General features: G+C 48.4%; 1 protein-coding gene across 1 annotated transcript in view; it reads right to left on the reverse strand.

The window, feature by feature from the left end:
* The window catches only part of LOC107321475 (olfactory receptor 14J1-like), a 42,741-nt gene that overhangs the window by 16,606 nt on the left and 531 nt on the right, over positions 1–25,604 (reverse strand). The window contains exons 2-4 of the mRNA XM_085527431.1: positions 9,123–9,257; positions 4,312–4,436; positions 3,270–3,384 (exon numbers count right to left, since the gene is read on the reverse strand). Coding sequence (XP_085383557.1) covers positions 3,270–3,384; positions 4,312–4,436; positions 9,123–9,257 — 375 coding nt within the window. The remainder of the gene's footprint in view (positions 1–3,269; positions 3,385–4,311; positions 4,437–9,122; positions 9,258–25,604) is intronic.

Consider the following 25,604-nt stretch of genomic DNA (forward strand, 5'->3'; position numbering starts at 1 on the left):
TGATGGCCCGAGGTCTCATAGTCCCAGCGGGCTAGAAATAGCTCTCCCTTGTTCTGCCAGTCCAAGTCTATTTGAGTCACCTCAGTTCTGGCAGCTCGATCTACCTGATGATTATTCTGCAGTTCTTCATTAGCCCAACACATGGGTATATGGGCATGTTATGACGCCATTTATAACCATATTCTTTGCTTGGGAAGCAAAGTCCTTCGACAGTTCAGCAGCCCAAATAGGTTTACCCCTCCATTCCCACTGTTGCAACCACCCCCATAAGGCTTTTGCCACCATCCATGAGTCAGTAGAAAGATACAGCATTGGCCACCTCTCCCGTTCAGCAGCATCTAAAGCCAGCTGGACAGTTTTTACCTCTGCAAACTGTCTTGATTCTCCTTTACCTTCAGTGACCTCTGCAACCTGTCGTGTGGGGCTCTACACAGCAGCTTTCCATTTGCAATGCTTCCCTACAATGCGACATGATCCGTCAGTGAATAGGGCATATTTCTTTTCATTTTCTGGTAGTTTGTCGTATGGTGGGGCCTCTTTAGCACGTGACACCACTTCTGCTGGTGATGTTCCAAACTTTTTACTTTCTGGCCAGTCCATGAACACCTCTAAAATTCCTGGAAGATTGAGGTTCCCCATCCACGCTCGCTGTGTAATCAGCACAATCCACTTGCTCCAAGTGGCATCAGAATCATGATGGGTGGAGGGAACTTCCCCTTTGAACATCCAGTTCAGCACTGGCAGTCCAGGTGCTAAAAGTAGCTGTATTTCAGCACCAACTACTTCGGAAGCAGCCCGGACCCCCTCATATGCGGCTAAGATCTCCTTCTCAGTAGGAGTGTAGCACTCTTCAGACCCCTTATATGCTCAACTCCAGATTCCCAGGGGTCGGCCTCGGGTCTCTCCTGAGGCTCTTTTCCACAAACTCTGAGTGGGACCTTTCTCTCCAGCAGCAGTATAGAGGATGTTCTTTACATCCTCGCCTGTCCATACTTGCTACAGGACAATGGCACAGGGTATCTCTTGTTTAATATTTTCAAAAGCCTGCTGATGCTCAGAGCCCCATGCAAAATCATTCTTCTTCCGCGTCACCTGATAAAGGGGGCTTACATTGAGGCTGTAGTTTGGAAAGCCCAGTAATAGTTCTCTCACCTGTGCTCATAGTACAGGAATAGGCTGGATCCTTGAAATGCCCCCTTCTGAGGTAATCAGTACCAAGTATACACGGAGCCCCTGGGCCAGTCACATAGGATGTTTTTGCCAGTCTTTACCAGTGAGGCTTATTTCAGCCTCCAGCACAGTCAATTCTTGAGAGCCCCCAGTCACTCCAGAAATATGGATTGATTCTGTCCCTTCATGACTGGAGGGCATTAGGGTGCACTGTGCACCGGTATCCACCAGTGTCTTATATTTCTGTTGTTCTGATGTGCCAGGTCATTGAATCCACACAGTCCAATAAACTCTATTATCCCTCTCCCTACCCTGACTGAGGGCAGGGCCTTTCTATTGGTAACCTGTGATAACTGGAGCAGCCCTACTGGTGGTTGGACTGTTTTGTAGTTCTCTCACCCATGCTTGTAGTACAGGTGTAGGCTGGCCATGCCACTTCCTCATGTCTTCTCCGCAGTTACGTAGGTAGCGCCACATGGAAACACATGGTGCAATCATACTGTTGTTCCTTGCTCGAGCTGGAAAGCGCGTGTGTCTAATAGCTGAGTTTTTAATGATAAAGGTGACGAGTAGGACTGGAATATTTTTATCAGCTCCTTCATTAGACTTGGTGGCCCGTAGGGGGACTGACCTTCATTAGTTGCTTCTGATACTAAATGGGATCATCATGATTAATGAACTGAACCATTTGCTCTTCCACTTCATACAGTCTGTTCGTTACTTCTGAGATCTCTGAAATGGAGACGTGGGTTGGAGGTAACTGCTGTTCAAAGTTTTGCAGTGTAAGAACCAATTAGAAAACTAGGGGTCTTCCATCTTGTTCCTCGTACCTTTGAATTGTTGCTGCAAAAGTAATGGCGTACCTTTCTGGTGCTGTTTTGGTGAGTTTCTGCCATATGTCGTCCTCACTCTCTCAGGATCATGTTCTTGGCAGAGGTAGCTAGGATCAACATTAGGGTTATACAACATTTCCACCACAGCTATTTCCCTCAAGTACTGGATGCCGTTTTCAATTGTATCCCACTTTTTCATCAAAGGCTTCAGAATGTCTCTGAAGGGAAGCTTTGCTCACACAGCCACTAACATTTGCTCCCAGATGGTGGCAACTCCATCCATACATCTGTTAATCCCTCTGTCCATAGTTGGGTCTCTGAAAATGCCTCCTCGTTGACAACCTTTGTTACCATCTAGAAACAAGCTACCAGACCAGCTGTCCCAATAGCGAAGCAACCAGGTAGCAAGAGATTCGTTCTGGCACCATGTAAACTCTTTCTTGTGCCTTGGATATCAGTCATCTTCAGGAGTCAAAAAAAAGTAATAGAGATTTCCTCCTCATCACTCTCTTCTTTGTGTTTCTTAACTTTCCTTTTGCCTTTCTCGGTGTTGATCCAGACCCGTCACCTGGATCTTCTGCTGCCTCCTCCTCTGCTTCATTTTTCCGTTCTAGACATGAGGACATCCATTTCCATTTCTTGCCTTCCACAGGGGCAACTGATATTGTTACTGGTGCCTCCTGTGACTGATCAGAATTGACTTGGGGATTTCCCTTTTTGGCTTGAACCTCAGCTTGGAAACTCTCTTTCCAGAACAGTGTTATATAGAGCATGGTAAGCACAAGCCAAGCCCCAGATAAGTTGTACCTCCTTAGATCTATCTAGGCTGCACCATCCCTCACTCAAATACTGGCTTTATTTCTCGGGATCCCACAGGTGTTCAAGAGCGAAATCCCATGACATTGTAAGCCCCCACGTGTTGGTGAACCTGGTCTTAGGCCCCACTTATGGGTCTGGATCCCCACTTATTTGTCTGGCCCCCCACTTATGGGTCTGTGTTCCCACTTATGGGTCTGGAGACTCATTTATGGGTCACACTTATGGGGCTGGGGACCCACTTAGGAACACAGTTATGGGGCTGGGGACCCACTTATGGGGCTAGGGATGCACTTATGGGGCTGGAGTCAAACTTATGGGGCTGGGGATGCAGTTATGGGTCACACTTATGGGTCTAGGGCCCCACCCCACTGACCCATCCCACTTATAAGGCTCTATGTGTCCCAATTATGGGTCCAGCCCCCAACTTATGGGTCTGGCCCCACATACCCATCGTTGCTTTCCAGGTTCATCTCCTGCTCCAGCTCCTTTGGGTGGGGCCCCCCAACCCTCTCCAGGAAGCACAGACTGGGGTCAGCCCTCATCGTGTTGTACCTCTCATATCCTACAAAAAATCCCCCAAAAAACTGCCCAAAATGACCCCAAATCCACATTTTTAAGCCCAAAATCCGCTTCCCCACACCCCCTTATTAAAACCCCCTTTTGAAACACAAAAAAAATTGCAAAAATGCCATTTTTAAGCCCAAAATAAGATCCCCCACCCCACCCCACATTACATATGGTGTTTGAAGACCCCAAAAACCCCATTTTTAAGCCCGAAAAAGCACAAAAATCCACGTTTTTAAGCCCAAAATCCACTGCCCCCCTGTATTATATATAACCCCTTTTGAAGCACAAAAAAACCTCAAAAACCCTGTTTTTAAGACCAAAATCCAACCTCAGCCCTCATCATGTTATACCTCTCGTACCGTAAAAAAAGAAAAAAAACAAAAAAACCACCCAAAATGACCCAAAATCCACGTTTTTAAGTCCAAAATCCACTGCCCCCCCACCCCTATATTATATAACCCCCTTTGAAGCACGAAAAAAGACCCAAAACTGCTGTTTTTAAGCCCAAAATACACCCTCCCCCCCCATATTAAATGCCATATTTGAAGACCCACAAAAAACCACCAAAACCCTGATTTTAAGCCCAAAATCCACCCTCCCCTCATATTAAATACCATATTTGAAGACCTCCAAACCCCCATTTTGGAGCCCAAAAAAAGACCCCAAATCCCCATTTTTCAACTCCAAATCCACCCTCCTCCCCCCCCCCCCATATTAAATACCCCATTTTGAAACCCCTAAAATGACCCAAAATCCCCGTTTTTAAGCCCCAAATCCACCCCTCCCATATTAAATATCATGTTTGAAGCCCCCAAAAACCCCATTTTTGAGCCAAAAAAGGCCCCCAAAACCCGTTTTTCTGCTCAAAATCCATACCATATTTCATATCATATTTAAAGACACCAAGATGACCCAAAATCACCATTTTTCAGCCCAAAAATACTGTGTTTGAAGACCCCGATGAGGAGGGACTTGTCGGCCTCCGTGTCCCACCAGGACGTGGGGGACTCCAGTTGATCCAGCAACGGGAACAAGATGGACATGGCGCTGTGGGGAACAGTGCGGGGCACAGTGTGGGGCAGAGGGATCTATGGGGCTGGAGTGGGAATCTATGGGGCTGGAGGATCCTAATATGGGAATCTATGGGGCTGGAGGGGCTTAATGTGGGGCTGGGGTGGGAATCTATGGGGGGCTCCAGTTGATCCAGCAACGGGAACGAGATGGACACGGCGCTGTGGGGAACACTGTGGGGCATAGTGTGGGGCAGGGAGGATCTATGGGGCTGGAGGTGCTTAATATGGGAATCTATGGGGCTGGAGGAGCTTCACGTGGGGCTGGAGGGGCTTAATGTGGGGCAGAGAGGGGATCGATGGGGCTGGAGGACCAGAGGGTGGGAATCTATGGGACTGCAGGACCTTAATATGGGAATCTATGGGGTTGGAGGACCTTCATATGGGAAGCTATGGGGCTGGAGGGGCTTAATACGGGGACCTATGGGGCTGGAGGGGATTAATACGGGGATCTATGGGGATGGAGGGGTTTAATGTGGGGCTGGAGGGGTTTAATATGGTGCTGGAGGGCCTTAATGTAAGGCAGGAGGGGGAATCAATGGGGCTGGAGGACCCTAATATGGGGATCTATGGGGCTGGAGGGGATTAATATGGGAATCTATGGGAGTGGAGGACCTTAATATGGGGCTGAACTGGGTTAATGTGGGGCTGGAGGACCTCAATATGGGGCTGGAGGACTAGAGGGTGGGAATCTATGGGGCTGGAGGACCTTAATATGGGGCTGGATGGGCTTAATGTGGGGCGGGGGGGAGGATCTATGGTGCTGGAGGATCCTAATATGGGAAACTATGGGGCTGGAGGAGCTTAGTATGGGGCAGGGGGGGGAATCTAGGGGGTTGGAGGAGCTTAATATGGGGCAGGACGACCTCACTATGGGGCTGGAGGACCTTAATATGGGAATCTATGGGGCTGGAGGACATTGCTATGGGGCTGAAGGACCTTGCTATGGGGCTGGAGGACCTTCATATGGGGCTGGAGGACCTCAGAGACCCCTATATTGGGTCTGGGGGATCCCAAATTACCCCAATGTGGGGCTGGAGGACCAGAGGGAGGGAATCTATGGTGCTGGAGGACCTCTCTGTGGGGCTGGAGGACCCCAAAGGACTCCAATATGGGGCAGGAGGACATTAATATGGGGCTGGAGGACCATAGAGAGGCAATCTATGGGGCTGGAGGACTTTCATATGGGGCTGGAGGACCCCAAAATGGGTCTACAAGGGTCTAGAAGACCCCCAAGATGGGGCTGGGGACACCAAGATGGGGCTGGAGGACCTAACTATGGGGCCGGAGGACATTCATATGGGGCTGGAGGACCAGAGGGTGGGAATCTATGGGGCTGGAGGACCTTCATATGGGGCTGGAGGACCCCAAAATGGGTCTACAAGGGTCTAGAAGACCCCCAATATGGGGCTGGGGACACCAATATGGGGCTGGAGGACCTCGCTATGGGGCCGGAGGACCCTAATATGGGAATTTATGGGGCTGGAGGACCTTGCTATGGGGCTGCAGGAACCTAATATAGGAATCTATGGGGCTGGAGGACTCACTATGAGGCAGGAGGACCTCAATATGGAGCTGGGGGATTCCAAATGACCCCAATATGGGCCTGTGGTCCCCAGTATGGGGCTGGAGGACCCTAATATGGCAATCTATGGGGCTGGAGGACCCCGCTATGAGGCTGGAGGACCTAGTTGTGGGGCAGGAGGACTCACCTGGCCATGGCTCCAGCCAGCACCTTGTCGGCTTGGTCCCCGATCACCTCCTGCCTCAGGTAATACAACATAGGGACCCGGAGCAGAACCCTATGGGACCCATAAGTTATGGGGCAGGAATGGATGGGGCCTCATAGGCAACCCCATAACTTGTGGGTCAGAAAGAAAGGACCCCATAAGAAAACCCATAAGTTGGGACCCATAAGTTATGGACCAGAAATGAGGGATCCCATAGGAAACCCCATAAGTTATGGGTCAGAAAGGAAGGACCCCAGAGGAAACACCATAAGTTGGGCCCCATAAGTAACCCCATAAGTTGGGCTCCACAAGTAACCCCATAAGTTGGGCCCCATAAGTAACCCCATAAGTTATGGGTCAGTAAGGAAGGGACCCCATAGGAAACTCCATAAGATGGGCCCCATAAGTTGGGGGTCAGAAATGAGGGGACCCCATAGAAATCCCCATAAGTTGAGCCCCATAAGTAAACCCATAAGTTAGGTCCCATAAATTGGACCCCATAAGTAACCCTATAAGTTGGAACCCATAAGTTATGGCTCGGAAATGAAGGGACCCCATATGGAACCCCATAAGTTGGGCCCCATAAGTTGATCCCCATAAGTTACGGGTCAGAAAGGAGGGGACCCCATAGGAAACCCTATAAGTTGGGCTCCATAAGTAACCCCATAAGTTGGGCCCCATAAATTGGACCCCATAAGTAACCCTATAAGTTGGGACCTATAAGTTATGGGTCAGAAATGAAGGGACCCTATAGGAAACCCCATAAGTTGGGCCCCATAAGTAACCCCATAAGTTGGGCCCCGTAAGTTATGGGTCAGAAATGAGGGACCCCATAGGAAACTCCATAAGTTGGGCCCCATAAGTTATGGGTCAGAAAGGAAGGTGCCCCATAGGAAACCCCATAAGTTGGGCCCCATAAGTAACCCCATAAGTTGGGCCCCATAAGTTGGGGGTCAGAAAGGAAGGGACCCCATAGGAAACCCCATAAGTTATGGGTCACTTATGCGGCAATTTGGGACCCACTTATGGGGCAATTTGTCAATTATGGGGCAATTTGTCACTTATGGGGCGATTTGGAACCCACTTATGGGGCTGGAGGTCACTTATGGGGCACTGTGTGCCCCCCAAACTCATTTATGGGGCCCACTGGGACCCATTGGGACCATCAGAACTCAATTATGGGGCAATCTGTGCCCCCCAAACCCACTTATGGGGCGATTTGGTACCCCAAACCTTAAGAAATGGGGTTTATGAGGGGATTTGGGACCCACTTATGGGGCTGGAGGTCACTTATGGGGTTGGGTGCTCCCCAACTCACTTATGGGGCAATTTTGAACCCACTTATGTGGCTATTTGTCACTTATGGGTCGATTTGGGACCCACTTACTGGGCTGGAGGTCACTTATGTGGCGATCTGGGACCGCCAAACTCACTTATGGGGCAATTCTGACCCATTTATGGGTCGATTTGGGACCCCAAAGACCCCAACCCTTAAGAAATGGGGTTTATGGGGGGGTGATTTGGGACCCACTTATGGGGTGATTTGCCACTTATGGGGCAATTTGGGACCCACTTATGGGGCTGGAGGTCACTTATGGGGAGATTTGTTCCCCCCAAAACTAACTTATGGGGCAATATGAGACCCCCTGACCCCCTAGAACTCACTTACGGGGCAATTTTGGAACCATTGGGACCCCCAGCACTCACTTATGGGGCAATTTGGGACCCAATTATGGGGCGATTTGTCACTTATGGGGTGATTTGGGACCCATCGAGACCCCCTAAATTCACTTACAGGGCAATTTGGGACCCAATTATGGGGCGATGGGCCACTTATGGGACAATTTGGGACCCCCAAACTCACTTATGGGGCGATTTGGGGCCCACTTATGGGGTGATTTGGGACCTACTTATGGGGCAATTTGTCACTTTTGGGGCTCTGTGTGGCCCTCAAACTCACTTACTGGGCGATTTGTGACCCCAACCCATAAGAAATGGGGTTTATGGGGGGATTTGTGCCCCACTTATGGGGCTGGAGGTCACTAATGGGGCGATCTGTGCCCCTCAAACTCACTCATGGGGTGATTCTGACTCACTTATGGGGCGATTTGGGACCCCCAAACTCACTTACGGGGCAATTCTGACCCACTTATGGGGCTGGAGGTCACTTATGGGGTGATTTGGGACCCACTTATGGGCTGGAGGTCGCTTAAGGGGCAATTCTGACCCCCAAACTCACTTATGGGGCAATTTGGGACCCACTTATGAGGGTGATTCTGACCCCCAAACTCACTTATGGGGTGATTCTGACCCACTTATGGGGCTGGAGGTCACTTATGGGGCAATTTGTGACCCACTTATGGGGTGGTTTTGACCCACTTATGGGGCTATTTGGGACCCACTTATGGGCTGGAGGTCGCTTAAGGGGCAATTCTGACCCCCAAACTCACTTATGGGGCGATTCTGACCCACTTATGGGGTGGTTTTTACCCACTTATGGGGCGCTTTGGGACTCACTTATGGGCTGGAGGTCGCTGAAGAGGTGATTTGGGACCACCAAAGTCACTTATGGGGCGATTTTGACCCACTTATGGGGCTGGAGGTCACTTATGGGGCGATTTTGACCCACTTATAGGGCTGGAGGTCACTTATGGGTCAATCTGTGCCCCTCTGACCCCCAGAACTCACATATGGGGCAATCTGTGCCCCCCAAACCCACTTATGGGGCAATTTGGGACCCCAAACATTAAGAAATGGGGTTTATGGGTCAATTTTGACCCACTTATGGCACGATTTGGGACCCCAAACCTTAAGAAATGGGGTTTATGGAGGGATTTGTGCCCCACTTATGAGGCTGGAGGTCACTTGTGGGGCCATTTGGGCCCCACTTATGGGGCTGGATGTCACTTATGGGGCCGTGCCCCCCAACTCACTTGTTGTTCTGATGTTTGAGGTGTTTCTTGTAGGTCTCGTCCTGGAACAAGCTTTCCGGGTTGTACTTGTGGCTCCAGTTGTTTCTATGGGGCTTGAAGCCGCCGTGGGACTTCACCTTCTTCCCTTTGCGACCCCTAGAAATGGGGACAGAAAGGCCTGAATTGGGTTAAAGGAAAGAAAACTTATTATTGTTACTTATGGGGCTGGGGATGCACTTATGGGTCCCACTTATGGGGCTGGGGACATCTTGAAGTCTTTAGGCTCTGAGTTATGGGGACAAGGTCACAGTTATAAGGCTGGGGTCCCCATTTGCCCCTATGGGGTCACACTTATGGGGCTGGGGATGCACTTATGGGGCTGGAGATGCAGTTACGGGGCTAGGGATGCACTTATGGGGCTGGGGATGCACTTATGGGGCAGGGGAGGCACTTATGGGTCTGGGGTCATACTAATGGGGCTGGGGAGGCACGTATTGGGTTTGTGGTGTCACTTATGGGCTAGAATCATATTTATGGGGTTTGGGGTCACACTTACGGGTCTATGTTCCTACTTATGGGGCTGGGGTCCCCATTGACCCCTATGGGGTCCCACTTATGGGTCGCACTCACCTTGTTGCTTGCCGGCCTTCCCGTTGTCATTGGGGTGAATGAGGTCCCATATAAATGGGGTTTGGGGTCACACTTATGGGTCTGTGTTCACACTTATGGGTCTCGAGCCTCACTTATGGGTCTGGAGACCTCTCCAAGTCTATAGTTATGGGGCTGGGGCCACACTTATGGGTCTGAGGACCCACTTATGGGGCTGGAGCTTCACTTATGGGTCCCACTTATGGGTCTGGAGCCTCACATATAGGTCACACTTATGGGGCTGGGGACACAGTTATAGGGCTGGGGAGGCACTTATGGGGCTCGAATCATAAGGTTTGGGGTTTCACTTATGGAGCTGAGGTCATACTTATCGGTCTAGGGACCAACTTATGGGACTGGAGCCTCACTTATGGGTCACACATATGGAATTTGGGGTCCCACTTATGGGTCTAGGGACCCACTTATGGGGCTGGGGTCACACTTATGGGGCTTGGGGTCCCCATTGACCCCTATGGGGTCACATTTATGGGGCTTGGGGCACCTCCATCGCTTTAGGGTAACACTTAGGGGCTGGAGCCTCACTTATGGGGCTGGTGGTCCCCATTGGCCCCGTATGAGGTCACACCTATGGGTCTGTGTTCCCACTTATGGGTCTGGTAACCCACTGATGGGTTTGTGATCCCACTTATGGGTCACACTTATGGGACTGGGGACCCACTTATGAGGTGGGGTCACACTTATTGGGACCCCATTAGGGTTTCTGGGGACCCTATTAGGGTTTATGGGGACGTCATTAGTGTTTGGGGTCACAGCTATGGGGCTGCAGCCTCACTTATGGGTCCCACTTATGGGGCTGTGTTCACACTTATAGGGCTTGCGGTCCCCATTGGCCCCTATACACCACTGATAGCACTCTGATGTTTACAGCTGCTGCTAAGCAGTGTTGTACAGAGCCAAGGCCATGGTCAGTGAAGGGCACATGGAGCTGGGAGGGAACAGAGTGAGGACAGCTGACTGAAAGAGGCCAAAGGGACATTCTCTATCACCTGACAGCAAGCACAAATTGTATTGAAAGGGGTGGGAGTTCATCTCAGTCTCTTCACTGCCCAGGGCCCAGCTGAGCATCAGTCTGGTGGTGCTGAGCAAGTGCTTGTGCATCAGTTGTTACATACAATTCCATATCAACGAATATATAGTGATATCTATTACTCCTCTCCTTTTATCTCTCTTAGTAAATTGCTTTGTTACAACCCACAAGTTGTACTTTTTTCACATTTCTCTTCCCCATCCCACTGGGAATGGGGCAGTGCACAAAGCACTGTGTGCTGCTGAGCCACATGTTGGGTTCAACAACCACCATCATTTTGGTGCCTGATGTGAGTCTCCAAGGGTTGTGATAACAGCACATCTATCCAGAGTGGACAGGGCTTTGTGGGAGTTGGAGAACTGGTGGCCATGATGCTGATTGTTTCCCTATGTGTGGAGCTTGCTGATTCTTCTCATGAAGCTGCATTGCACAGCTCCTTGCTTGCTGCTTGTTTTCCCTGCTGCATTATTTGTCAACTCTGGATGCTGGATTAGGGTATTTATTTTGCTATGCTGTTTGACCTCAGTTTGTACCACGATAAAATTGGCAGCTGACAAAGTGAAGTTTTGTGCACATTCAGCTCTGTGGTCATCTTTGGGCTTTGGAAGTAATATTGTTGGTATGATTAGGAATTACACATTTTACATTGTCTTCTCTGGGCGCCCGGAGGTATTCACGGAGTGAATGGATATTGTGTTGAGGGACATGGTTTAGTGGGAGCTATTGGTAATAGGTGAACGGTTGGACTGGATGATCTTTTAGGCCTTTTCCAACAATGGTGATTCTATGATTCTAGGACTGAGGTTAAACAATTATTCAGGAATATCAGTGAGAGATCTGCCCCAAGGTGAGAAGGTTCTGCATGGCAGGGGGTGTGGGACGGTCTGGGCAGCTGCCTGGAGCAGTGGGCACCCCCAGGGCTTTGGAACTTCATCTCCAAGCAACTGCAGGATCCTGAGAAACTGGTTGAATATTGGGGGCAGGTCTGCTGTGGCTCTGGTAACCCCCAAGAAACACACATGACTGCAATGTGCCAGATCCAGAGAGCTGGAAATGCTGACAGTGCTGCAGCCTCTGCAACACCTGGCACAGACCCTGCAGCAGCTCCAAGGTTTTGCTACACGTCCTGCAGTTGCTCCAAGCTCTGGAGCAGATCCCCAGATCCACCCCTCATAATGAGCTCTGCAGTCACTCCTGGTACAGGTCCTGTAGCTGTTCCAAGTATGGTAATAAGAAAATGCAACAAATTCATCACAAGGGAGGTAGTACAGCCCTTTGGTGGCTGCAACCCCTCCAATGAGCCCAGTGTCCGCTCCAACTTAGTCACATGTCCTGTGGTGATTCCAGCTCTGGCAATGGACTCTGAGGTAACTTCAACTCCTGCAACAGCCCGACAGTCACTTCAGCTCCTACAGTGAACCCTGTGGCTGTTAAAAACCCTGAAACTAGTCCTGGACTTGCAAACAGATATGCATATGTATTAGTATCTGTGCATATATGATTGCAACTGCGTATGTTGTATATGTGTGAAAATTTACTAAATATATATGTATAAATACATTTGTCATAATTATTATCCTTTTCTTTTTCTCTTTGTCTCAACCCATAAACTTTAAACAACAGCACTGCCCTGAGACTCTTACGGATTTCCTTGGGACTATTCAATTTGATCCGGTCACGCAATGAAGAGCACCAGAAGATCTCGAGGACTTCTCAGGGAGCAGCTCCTGAGGTATATTCCTTACACCAGTTTTGGAAGAGGCCTCCCTCCAGTTCTCTGGTCGTGCTCTAAAGGGGCCCACTTGTTATGGCAGTGCCAGCAAGGAGACCAGCTCTGACACAGCCGTTCGTATTGCCGGCTATTAACTGCAGCCCTGGGCTGCTGCTGTAGAGGCAACAGGACTGTCATGAGACACTCAAGACCTTCAGGACTGCACAAATGAGTGGACTTGAGAGCAATATGGGTGTTTAAGGAGATCAGAAATGAAAAGAGCACGTTGAGCTGCTGTCTGTGGCTGTACCTCCCCAAATCCAGATAAAGTAGGAAAAAAGAAAAGCTAAGTAGAAGTCTATTTTGAAACCTTTTTAGGTATTTTTTAACATATTCGGGGAATCTGGATACATGTTTACATGAGCTCTTGAAGTGAAAAAAAATGGAAATTATGTAGGAAAAAGTGTAATACATATTTATTTATAAGTTCAATAATATATATATATTTTTTTCCACGTTGCTATATCTCACATAGTCAAACAATCAAAGATGCATAAAAGATGAAGAACCATCACTGGGAATCCTATGAGGAAGTTGTGCATTTTATGGAAGCTGGAATAGTGTGTATTACAAGATCTTCCTGAGAGCGTGCTTGATCTCCCTGTTCCTCATGCTGTAGATAATAGGGTTCAGTGTTGGAGGAACCACTGAGTAAAGAAGTGCCACTGTCAGATCCAGGACTGGGGAGGAAATGGTTGGGGGCTTCAGGTAGGCAAAAAAGCCAGTGCTGAGAAACAGGGACACCACAGCCAGGTGAGGGAGGCATGTGGAGAAGGCTTTGTGCCGTCCCTGCTCAGAGGGCATCCTCAGCACAGCCATGAAGATCTGCACATAGGACACAAGTATGAAAACAAAACACCCAAAGGCTAAACTGATAGTAAACATGAGAAACACAATTTCCCTGAGGTAGGAGGCTGAGCAGGAGAGCTTGAGGATCTGGGGGATTTCACAGAAAAACTGGTTGACAGCATTCCCTTGGCAGAGAGGCAGTGAAAACGTACTGGCAGTGTGCAGCAGGGAATAGAGAACCCCAGTGCCCCAGGCAGCTGCTGCCATGGTGGCACAAGCTCTGCTGTCCATCAAGGTCCCGTAGTGCAGGGGCTTGCAGATGGCAACGTAGCAATCATAGGACATGATGGTGAGAAGGGACAACTGTGCTGACATGAAGAAGAGAAGGAAAAAGAGCTGTGCAGTACATCCTGTGTAGGAGATGGCCCTGGTGTCCCAGAGGGTGTTAGCCATGGCTTTGGGAAGAGTGGTGGAGATGCTGCCCAGGTCGAGGAGGGCCAGGTTGAGGAGGAAGAAGTACATGGGGGTGTGCAGGCGGCGGTCGCAGGCTACGGCTGTGCTGATGAGGCCGTTGCCCAGGAGGGCAGCCAGGTAGATGCCCAGGAAGAGCCAGAAGTGCAGGAGCTGCAGCTGCCGTGTGTCTGCCAACGGCAGCAGGAGGAACTCGCTGATGGAGCTGCTGTTGGGCATCTGCTGTTGTTGGGCTTGGAGTCCTGCTCAGAGTGCAGAAGATAATGACAAGTCCAGATCATTCTCAGAGACACTCCTCCTGCTATACTATGAAATGTTTTTATTCTCTTACAACAGTGTACATTTAGCACCATTATATGCATTTAATTTCATGTATTTCAGCTTTTGTTAAGCAGAAGCAGCATATGGAGCTCTAACCTTCCTCTTCTTTTCTCATCCCTTCTCCCTGGATATTTTCACCTGTTTCATGTCTCATATCTTTACCCCAACTGCTCTTAGAGCCCCCTACCCCAGCTTCTGTGGCATTCAGTTTCAGTTAAAAAATGCTGCCTGTTCGTAGGATAAGTGAATTATTCATGCCTACAGAAAATGATCATAATTCCATCCTTCAAAGGGAGGACTGAAGGGGATACTGAAAGCACATCATGTGTGACTGTTCGCAAAACAAGCAATTGATTGACGAAAAAATCTTAGAACTCTTATTGCGCCTTTTATATTTCTGACTCCAAATCTCTTTGCCTCAGAACATGAAATTTAAACCCACTGCCTTGGCTCTCCTCTTGCAAAGTGCCCTCAGAAACACTCAGTTGTGCAGTGGAGCTGTGATCCCCCTGCCCCAGGCTGCAGCTGTGGCAGCACAAGCCCTGCCGGGGGGCTCCTTCCCCACACACGTCTCCCTGCAGCGCCCTGGGCAGCGCCCCGGGCAGGCTGAGTGCTGAGCCTGGCAGGTGGCGGAGTCCCATACCCGGCACACAGCCCCTGGGGCACAGCAGGGACCCTTCTCTGCAGCACAGCCCTGGGCACCTGCCTGCAGTCCCGGTTGCACAGCCTGCAGCCATGCTGGGACACGCAGCCCTCAGGGCTGTGCTTTCATACTGCAGCACAGAAACCCTCAGCTAAAGCAAAAGTACTTTTCTCAGTAAAGAAACTTGCAGTGAGTGAAAGCAATCTGCTGTTGCATGTCCCACATTTATATAACCCTCTATTAAAACAGCTGCATAACCTACTGCAAGAGAGTTACCGTGTTGTTGTCTGTGAGCAATGCTCCTTCAGAGAGCTCACAGCCCCCTCACACCGTACACATCTTTCAAGTTCTCTCCAATTTCTCTCATCCCTGTCTTTCACCTGCTGACTGTGCTGTGCACAAGAGCTGCTCCTGGGCACAGCTGTCTCTCTGCAGCACTGCCCACTTGTATGAGCTCCCTGTGTCCCAGGAGCCCGGCCCTGCTCAGCAGCAGAGAATGTCATATTTTATCCTTCCCACTCGTCTCCCCTGAGATGTCCCGGCGTCCTCATGGCCAAGAGATCCTGGAAAACAACAGCATCATGATTGTATTTTGAAATCTGATGAATTAAACACCAAATGTACAGTGGTCAGTGACTGATTCCAGTCCTGATACCTGAGATCCTGTGATGAAACAAAATAGGCATACAGGCAAGAACAGAAAGAGGTGGACTTCCCCTGTGCAGGGCAGTGATTTAGCTGAGGCAGTGCAAGAGTCTCATCCCTAATGGGAAACCCTGGGGCTGAAATGGGATTCAGCTCCCCATGGACACACAGTATCCACTGAGAATGCAGAGTTACACAGCTGACTAAATGGATGAGCTCACAAAAGAAGAGCCAGATCTTTCTCTGTTCTCCATCTGCGGCATATTCTGGAGCTCAAGGCTATACAAAGATAACATACGTCTTTATTCTTCAACAGACATAACCTCAGTTTTCAGTGGGCTCTCAAGTGAACAGCTTCAGAAGCAGCCTAATGTCTCTGGGCTCTCCCACACACTCACATCCAACTATAAATGCAGCACAGGGCTTTCAGGAAAGCCATACCCATGGTGTATCTGTGCTGCTGTGTCAACTCCAAGACCCACAATGGATCTAATGCCTGTATGCCACTTTCTTCACAGTAATACCATAGATGAGCTATCCAGTCAGGCTATGTCCAGTGATGCTTTCCAATGAGGATGTTTACTTCTGTATTATTGCACTAATGAGAACAACAAAACTTGATGAGCTAGAAATCTTTGTAGAGTTACATGCCTGAGTTTGGACCACAGTGGCACAGTTGAATGGCTTCTACAACTGCACTGTAGCACAAGGGGTATACAGGGGTAGCACTGGGGTATACATTCTTAATGATGGATTGGTGAGGAGACAAGGAAAAGAGAGTGCACTGAGCTCTGCCTGGGGATGGCAGAGCAGCCACGTCAGAGCTAATGGAAATGGCCAATGGAGGAGATCAACAGTGCCTGTTCCTGTCTTCCTGATCAGGGAGAGCAAGTGGAAGGTGCCCTGTGCAGACAGATGGGAGTCTCATGTTGTCAGGCCCTTTTTCCCTTTGGGAGCCTTTTTTACTCCAGTATCTGCTGCAGGGACAGCACAGCAGGGCATGTGCTATCCAGCAGATCCTTGGAGAGCACAGATGGCAGCTTCTTGACCAAGCCATGGAGGAACCAAAGAGGAGAGGTGCTCTACTGGATCTCATATTCTCTGGCATGGTAGGTCTGGTGGGAATTGTGAAGGTCAAAGGGGCATCAGGCCACATGCAAGATGCAAATGGGTATATTATTTATTTATTTGTTTGTTTGTTTGTTTATTTATTTTGTGTCTGTAAGCTTAAAAGATAATCATTAATGTCAATAAAACTGAAACAAAGAATTGAATACAAAGATAGAAATCAATGAAAATGCATTAACCCTTCTGAAGATGAGAAATTCTAATGAGCCTTGTTCCATTTTTAGTTGTAAATATGAGTCTTTGATGGGATTTTGTGTCTTTTTTTTTTTTTTTTTCCTTGCTATTCAGGTGTCTTCAGGTTCAGGGACACAGACAGCAGTGACATTGCCAATCCCCTGTGACTAAAGCCTGGTGTCTGCCGCTGTTCTTCCCTGCTGCTTATTTCATGTCCCTCATCCACCAGGTGTCTTCAGCTCTTCTAAATAAATGGCCGTGGTTAAGAGCATGTTTTCAGCAGACCATTTGGGCACAAGCTCCTGCCACTACCCTCTTGATTTCCCCATCCCTTGCTCTTTGTTCAGTCAGATACCTCCCAATTATCTGTCTGATTTCTGACTTAGAGGGAGATTACTGGAATTTGCTCCATTCCTCAAAAGTCTGATGGACTGCTTTGTCAAATCCTTCACCGTGATTCTATCTATCCCACCCTTTCTTCGTCTAAATCATTTCTTGAACAAACATTCCCTATGAAAGAAAACCTCAGCAGACGCAGCTTGGACATGGCATGCAGTTGATCATTATGTTTTACTGTTAATTCATTTGCATCATCTTTCCTTCAGTCTGATGGCCAAAAAAAAAAAAAAAAGAGAGAGAAATTTTTCCTTTTCCATGTGCAGCTGGTTCTCTGTGGAAAGCCAGTGGGAGTTGGTGCAAAGCAGGTTTAATGCTGAGCAGGTGATGGCAGAGGAGAAGAGTGATGTGAGGAAAAGTGATGCAAGTCCCATGGGGCCAATGTGAGTAGAAAGGGGTGGGGATGTTGAGGAGCTTTGTCAACACAGTAACAGAATAGAACTCCTTGGCACATCCCGGATCACTATCAGTTGCAAAGTGCTGTTTTAATGTCTTGATCAAACCAAAATATAAATAAACAGACAAAAAATGTCTGCTGGATTCTTCCTCTTTAAGCTCTCTTCAGATATCTCTCCATTTTGCTGAACAAGTTCTGAAAACCTGAAGATAACAGGAAGGCACAAGGCACAGGAGGCTCTTTAGGTTATAATGGGCCCCAGGGCGCATTTGCTGCTGAGTCCATCAACCTCCAGTGCAGAGAGAAGTTTGCACAGAGTACCCAGCAAGACAAAGTCAGAAGTAACAGTGAAGTTTCTTGGAGTATTAATGGGCCCAATGAGGGCCATTAACAAGCAAGCTTCCCAAGGGACTTGTTAGAGCAGATAATTGGAAGCCATGACTACAGGCAGGAAGAGGCACTGGCATGGTGGCTCTGATGCTAAGAGACCCCTCCTTTGTCTTATGAAGCAGAAAGGCCAAGCCCTGATCCCCAGACCCTTGGCAGGGAGGACCTCATGCTGACTAAGGATTCTTACTGGGGCAATGAGTTGGAAGTCTGTATGATGTTAAATGAAAGACATGGGAACAGAAGATCCCAGGCTCTGCATGGGGTGCAAGGACAGTGGGAAGTTCATGTCCCATGTGTGCCCTGTGTTTCATTGCAGGATGTGGGATGTGAGAAGGGTCCCGTCTGAACAAGCAGTCAGTTCGAAGGAAACTCTGAACTTCAGACCTCTCATTTCCAGTGCCCTCCTGTGCACACTCTCCCATAGTTCGATGTTTTCTATGTTCTGCATTGCCCAGAATTGCACCCAGTGCTCCAGGTAAGGCTGCAGCAGCGCAGAGCAGACAGGGACGATCCTTTCCCTCACCCAGCTGGCAATAAATTGCTTGATGCACTCCACGGGACCGTTGGCTTTCCTGGCTGCCTGGGCACACTGATGACTCATGTTCAATTTGATTCTGACCAGGACCCCCAATCCTTTTCAGTCAGACTTCTCTCCAGTGTCCTGTATGCAGTCAGTGTGTATGTCCACTGTTGCCCCTGCCCAGATACACAATCAGGCACTTGTTATATTTTCTGCACTTTGTGCTTAGTACCAACTGGTACCCACTTCTCTGACTTGTCAACATCTCTTTGCAAGTTTTGTCCCCCATCAGTGTAGGCAACAGCACCTCCTCATCTGGGCTAGTCAGCAAACTTGCTGAGAACATCTTCTAGTCCTGCATGCAAGTCATCCACAAAAACATGAAAGAGAAGTGGCCCTAAAATGGAGCCATGGGGACCTCTGATAGTGACCATCTAACAGCCTGATGGGGCCCAATGACTATACTCCTTTGGGCTTGACCTACTGGCCAACTGTTCACCCACCATGTTATGGAGTGCATGCGGCTGGGCTGCCACACAACGTTGTTAGAGAGGGGAGGGACTTTGTTCCTTCTCTCCCCGGGTTTGTTCCCACTGTCATGGAGTGAGCTCTAGAGAGAACTCCATAACAAAACGCAGCAATCGTGTCTCAGCTTCAACTATGGCACTTAGGACTCTTGGTTTGCAAGAAGCACATACTGTGTGGCCATCACCTGCCTCCTGATGAGGCCTTGGAAGAGCAGGAGAAAAGTTAGTGCAAAGCATAAGATCACAGAGCCAATTCCCAGCCACGTGAGCACAGTGCCATGAACACCGCCGAACCACAGCCAATTCCAGAAGTCAGAGATACCCAGCTTGCTGCCCTTCCAGTCGCGATTGATGTACCCTTTCTTATCTCAGGGCAGCTGCACAGCATCTTTCACTCGCTGCAGGGCAGTAGTAGTGTACTTTTCCCCAATGGAGTTTCTGTTCCTTTTGAACGTGTTAAGAACCTCAGTCATTACCACTATCCTGGTAACCTTGGTTAGTGGCCAATGGAAGTTGTGGCTCCTCTGAAGCTCCTCCTCTTCCTCATCCTCTTCATCTGCCAGCACTCAAAATGCCCCTGAAGTGTTGCACAACAAGGTGCAAATGAGGGCTCGCCAAGAGTCATGGCATGTTATGTAGTTGGTGTAAGGTAGCAGTGTTTACCGATGCACTGAAGGTCATAACTGAGATATTAAGTCTAGTGATGTAGTTCCCTGGTTTCAAGAAATACCCAGGGAGGGGAACCTCTAACAGGCAGAGGGAGAAAGGGTCCCCTACAGTTGATAAGGCCCAGCATATCACGCCATTCTCCCAGTGGGATGTCAGAGTGGCCAACTCTTTCCAGAAATTAGATGCCACTTGGTTGAGCAGAAGTGAAAGAAGCAAGAACAGACACTGTAAAGGTCCTACCCTAGAGTTCTTGGAATAGTGTATTTCAGGACTTAACAAATCTAGTCTTGAAATGAAACATCTTTGTCTGGAGAATATGACTCCCTGGTTGTCCAATCTGACCTGATTCTGCAAACACAATGACAATGCAAAGCACCAGCGAGTCACTGCTGTCCTTGCTAATTCTATAACAGTGACAATAAATGAAAAGCAGATGTATCCTTCTATTCAGGCTAAAATATGGGGAAGTCTTGAACAGATCACAGATCTCCTTGATGTAATGCTGGACAGTTTCATCAAAACTGGTGCCACAGTGGATTTAGGATCCATTAAGGCTGAGGTTACAGCAACCACCGTGGACCTTCTTAAACCGTTCTCCTCCGACTTCTTTGTCTCCTCTCCTCCCACCCCAAGTGCATTTAGCAGAGATGAGCCTGCTGTCTATCAAGAGCTTTCAGCCATGGATCCCCAGGGAAATCTCCTGGGGAAGCAGTGAGGAAGAGAAACTCCAATCCTCTGGTGTGCTGATCTGGGCCAGGCTCCTGGGACACAGGGAGCTCATACAAGTGGGCAGTGCTGCAGAGAGACAGCTATACCCAGGAGCAGCTCTTGTGCACAGCACAGCCTACATCTCCAGAAGGAGAGAAGAGAAAGGGGAGAGAGCTACCAGGATGCGTGAGGTGTGAGGAGGCTCTGAGTATGCTGCAGGAGCATTGCGCACAGAGCATGACACAGTAAGTCTCACTTCAGACCATGCAGCTGCTATTGACAGAGAGTTATCTCTATGTGGGACATCCCATACAAGACATGGCCGCAGGCACTGCATGTTTCTTTACAGTGGAAAAAGCCTTCTGCTCCAGCTGAGGGCTTCTGTGCTGCAGTATGAAAGCACAGCCCTGAGGACTACATGTCCCCGCACTGCTGCAGGCTGTGCAGCCGGGGTTGCAGGCGGGTGCCCAGGGCTGTGCTGCAGAGAAGGGTCCCTGCTGTGCCCCAGGGGCTCTGTGCCGGGTATGGGACTCTGCCGCCTGCCAGGCTCAGCACTCAGCCTGCCCGGGGAGCTGCCCAGGGCACTGCAGGGAGACGTGTGTGGGGAAGGAGCCCCCCAGCAGGGCTTGTGCTGCCACAGCTGCAGCCTGGGGCAGGGGGATCACAGCTCCACTGCACAACACTATGTTTCCTAGGGTTCATTGCAAAAGGAGAGCCAAGGTAGCAATTTTCTATTTCTTGTTTGGATGGAAAGGGAAAGGACTGGAAGCAGATATCTAAGAGTCTGTCAAATATAAACACAGCTATGAGACTCCCAATTCTTCTTCAGTCAATTGCTTGTTATGTGAACTGTCACATGTGAAGTGTTTTCAGCCTCTACTTTCACGAAAAGGAACCTTTCCAGGGGTGCAACTATTTGAAATTATCAATTTTGTTGAGAAGAATAATGCACTTATAATGTAAATATGCATGTTTCCTGTACAGAAAGTGAAGGGCACAAAGGTTGGGACTGAGGATTTCAACAGCAGTGAGAATAAAAATATGAGACATCAAACAGATGAAAAAGTCCAAAGAGATAAGATAAGATAAGAAGATGAAAGGAAAGATGAAGCTGCATATACTTCTTCTGCTAATAGAATGGTGAACTTAATGAAGTTAAATTCAATTAGTGTTCCTAAATGAATATTGTCATAGGAAAATGAAAACTTTTCAAAGTATAGTAGGAGGAGTGTCTCTGAGAATGGTCATGACTTGTCATTATCTTCTGCACTCTGAACAGGACTCAAAGACAAGGAACAGCAGATGCCCAACAGCAGCTCCATCAGTGAGTTCTTCCTGCTGCTGTTTGCAGACACGCGGCAGCTGCAGCTCCTGCACTTCTGGCTCTTCCTGGGCATCTACCTGGCTGCCCTCATGGGCAACGGCCTCATCAGCACAGCCGTAGCCTGCGACCGCCGCCTGCACACTCCCATGTACTTCTTCCTCCTCAACCTGGCCCTCCTCGACCTGGGCAGCATCTCCACCACTTTCCCCAAAGCCATGGCCAATGCCCCCTGGGACACCAGGGCCATCTCCTACACAGGATGTACTGCACAGCTCTTTTTCCTTCTCTTCTTCATGTCAGCACAGTTGTCCCTTCTCATCATCATGTCCTATGATCGCTACGTTGCCATCTGCAAGCCCCTGCACTACGGGACCTTGATGGACAGCAGAGCTTGTGCCACCACGGCAGCAGCTGCCTGGGGCACTGGGGTTCTCAGTTCTCTGCTGCACACTGTCAGTACATTTTCACCGCCTCTCTGCCAAGGCAATGTTGTCAGCCAGTTTTCCTGTGAAATCCCCCAGATCCTGAAGCTCTTTTGCTCAGAATCAAATCTCAGTGAAGTTGTGTTTCTTATTTCTGGTTCCAGTTTAGCCTTTGGCTGCTTTATTTTCATAATTGTGTCCTATGTGCAGATCTTCGTGGCTGTGCTGAGGATGCCCTCTGAGCAGGGACGGCACAAAGCCTTCCCCACGTGCCTCCCTCACCTGGCCGTGGTCTCCCTATTTGTCAGCACTGGCGTTTTTGCCTACCTGAAGCCCCCAACCATTTCCTCCCCACTCCTGGATCTGACAGTGGCACTTCTGTACGCAGTGGTTCCTCCAACACTGAACCCTATTATCTACAGCATGAGGAACAGGGAGATCAAGCAGGCTCTCAGCAAACTGGTGCAATACTCACTATTCCAGCTTCCATAAAGTGCACATCTTCCTCACAAAACTCCCAGTGATGGTTCTTTATGTTCCATTATTTTTATATTTTTGATTTTTTGTAAGACTGTAATCTGCAAATAAGTTGCAGTTTATTTAACTACTTCTTTCCTACCTAATTTCCATTTTCTTACTCCAGGAGCTCAAAGAACCATGGAACCATATTCCATGAATAGGTTAAGAGATAAATAAAAAGCTTTAATAATAAACTTTTCCTTAGCTCTTCTCTCTTCCTACCTTGTCTGTGTCATGGGGAGGTACAGCCACAGACAGCAGCACAACGTGCTGTTTTCAGTCCTGCTCTATTTACACTGCCACAGTGCTCTCAAGCCCTCTCATTTGTGCAGTCCTGAAGGTCTTGTGTTTCTCACAACAGTCCTGTTGTCTCTACAGCAGCATTCCAGCACAGCAGTCAGTAGCCAGCAATATGATCGGCTGTGTCATGGAGTTATCTAGAGCAGTCTGTATCCATGACAGGGGGGGCAGTAGACCTGTAGTCCACCTGGGCCCAAACATATGGAATGGGGTAGGGAGATGGGAGCTGGGCTCAAGGAAACAATCATAGCAGCGGCAACGACCTAAGGAGGAAAACTTTTTTTACTAACTGTGATACGTGGAATACCAATAGGAAAAATTACAAAACCATGACATTCCACCCTTAATTGTACATCACTATATCATGCTTAGAAAACATTTCTATACAGAAAGAAACAATAATTAAAATGCATTACACACATGTCTGTATACATATATATACATGGAATTACTGTCTGCACTCCCCCAACATCACATTCCCTTGTGGTACACATTGAACACCCCCATTTTCTGCATCACCCACCAAGTGCACCCTGGGTAAAAATGGTTCTAAGGAGAGGTTTGCCCTTTCCAGAGGCTGGAAGGACCCGAACAGCTTTTCCCAACATGTTCTTTACATGCACTGCATGGATCTTACCTCCCTCAACAGTATGTATGGAGCTGGATTGGGTAGCACCATCTCTACTGACAGATCCACTTGTGTTAACTAGCCACATTCTTAATTCTTAAGTATTCAGCCTCCCATTGCTTTCAATATGGTTTTTCAACAACCCATTGTAGCATTCAATCTTACCAGAGGCTTGTGTGTGATAGGGTACATGAGTAATCCACTCAATGCCATGTTCTCTGGCCGAGGTTTCCAGAAGTGAATTTTTGAAATGAGTCTCATTATCAAACTGAATTCTTTCTGGGGTGCCATGTCACCACAGGATTTGCCTCTCCAGACCCAGGATGGTGTTTTGGATAGTAGCATGGGGTACTGCATATGTTTCGAGCCACCCACTGGTTGCCTCCACTGTGGTAAGCACATAACATTTACCATTGCGAGATCGTGGCAAGGTGATATAATCAACCTGCCATACCTCCTCATATCTATAATTCTGCCATCTCCCTTCCCCCCAGAGAGGTTTCATCCTCTTGGCTTGTTTAATTATGGCACATGTTTCACAGTCATGAATAATCTGTGCAATAGCGTCCATAGTTAAGTCCACCCCTCAGTCTCTGGCCCACTTATATGTCGCTTCTCTTCCTTGATGGCCCGAGGTCTCATGGGCCTCATCGAGCTAGAAATAGCTCTCCCTTATTCTGCCAGTCCAAGTCTATTTGAGCCATCTCAATTCTGGCGTATCAATCTACCTGACTGTTATTCTGCTGTTCTTCAGTAGCCCGACACTTGGGTGCATGGGCATCTACATGATGCACATTTATAACCATATTCTTTGTTCGGGAAGCAATGTCCTTCCTAAGTTCAGCAGCCCAAATATGTTTACCCCTCTGCTGCCAGTTATTTTGTTCCCACTGCTGTAACCACCCCCATAAGGCATTTGCGAACATACATGAATTAGTATAAATATAAAGCATTGTCCACCTCTCCTACACAGCAACATCTAAGGCCACATGGACAGCCTTTACCTCTGCAAACTTGACTTGATTCTCCCTTACTTTCAGTGGCCTCTGCAACCTGTCGTGTGGAGCTCAATACAGCAGCTTTCCATTTGCAAATCTTCCCTACAATACGACATGATCCGTCAGTGAACAGGGCATATTTCTTTTCATTTTCTAGTAGTTCGTTGTATGGTGGGGCCTCTTTAGCACATGACACCTCTTCTGCTGGTGATGTTCCAAACTTTTTATCTTCAGGCCAGTCCATGAACACCTCTAAAATTCCTGGATGATTGAGGTTCCCCATTCGTGCTCATTGTGTAATCAGCGTAATCCACTTGCTCCAGGTGACATTGGTAGCATGATGGGTGAAGGGAAACTCCCCTTTAAACATCCAGATCAGCACTGGCAGTCGAGGTGCCAAAAGGAGCTGCTTTTCAGTCCCAACTACTTTGGAAGCAGCCCAAACCCCCTCATAGGCAGCTAAGATCTCCTTCTCTGTTGGAGTGTAGCACTCTTCAGACCCCTTAAATGCTTGAATACAGAATCCCAGGGGTCAGCCTTGACTGATAATGCACTAAACATAAGGTTACATGTAAGGTCATAATTTTTTGAGTTGACATGTACACAGTCATTCGAGCATTCATTTTAGACAATTCTATAAATGGAAATTTCTAAGCTAATGTATTATTACTTATCGACAACTATGAGATGACAAACCACCAAAAGGAGAGAGAAGGAACACAGTACTGGTGGATGTGATAGGCAGGGCCAGCAGGGCGTCCCCTGCTTCAAAGTGCACTTTGCCTTTCTCACCCATCACAGATTCTCTCCTGTTTTAATTCTTGCTAGAGGCTGCAAGTTTTTTTTTTCACATGTGCTCCATATCAGCATGGCCAGTGCATGATACAGAGCCCAGGTGGATCACCTGCTCATAAAACAAAACATAACACTATATTAGATCTCCCTACAATACAAACTACTCAGAAAAAGTTATTTACAGCTATAGTCACTTATTGCCATTGTTACTTGCTTTACCCTTACCTTCCTTCTTTTTTTATTTAATTGGTAAGATTTTTCTTGTTGATCTA

This window comes from Coturnix japonica, chromosome 38 (assembly GCF_054131305.1).
Source record: "Coturnix japonica strain WE chromosome 38, WE-NBRP24, whole genome shotgun sequence".
Classification (NCBI taxonomy): Eukaryota; Metazoa; Chordata; class Aves; order Galliformes; family Phasianidae; genus Coturnix; species Coturnix japonica.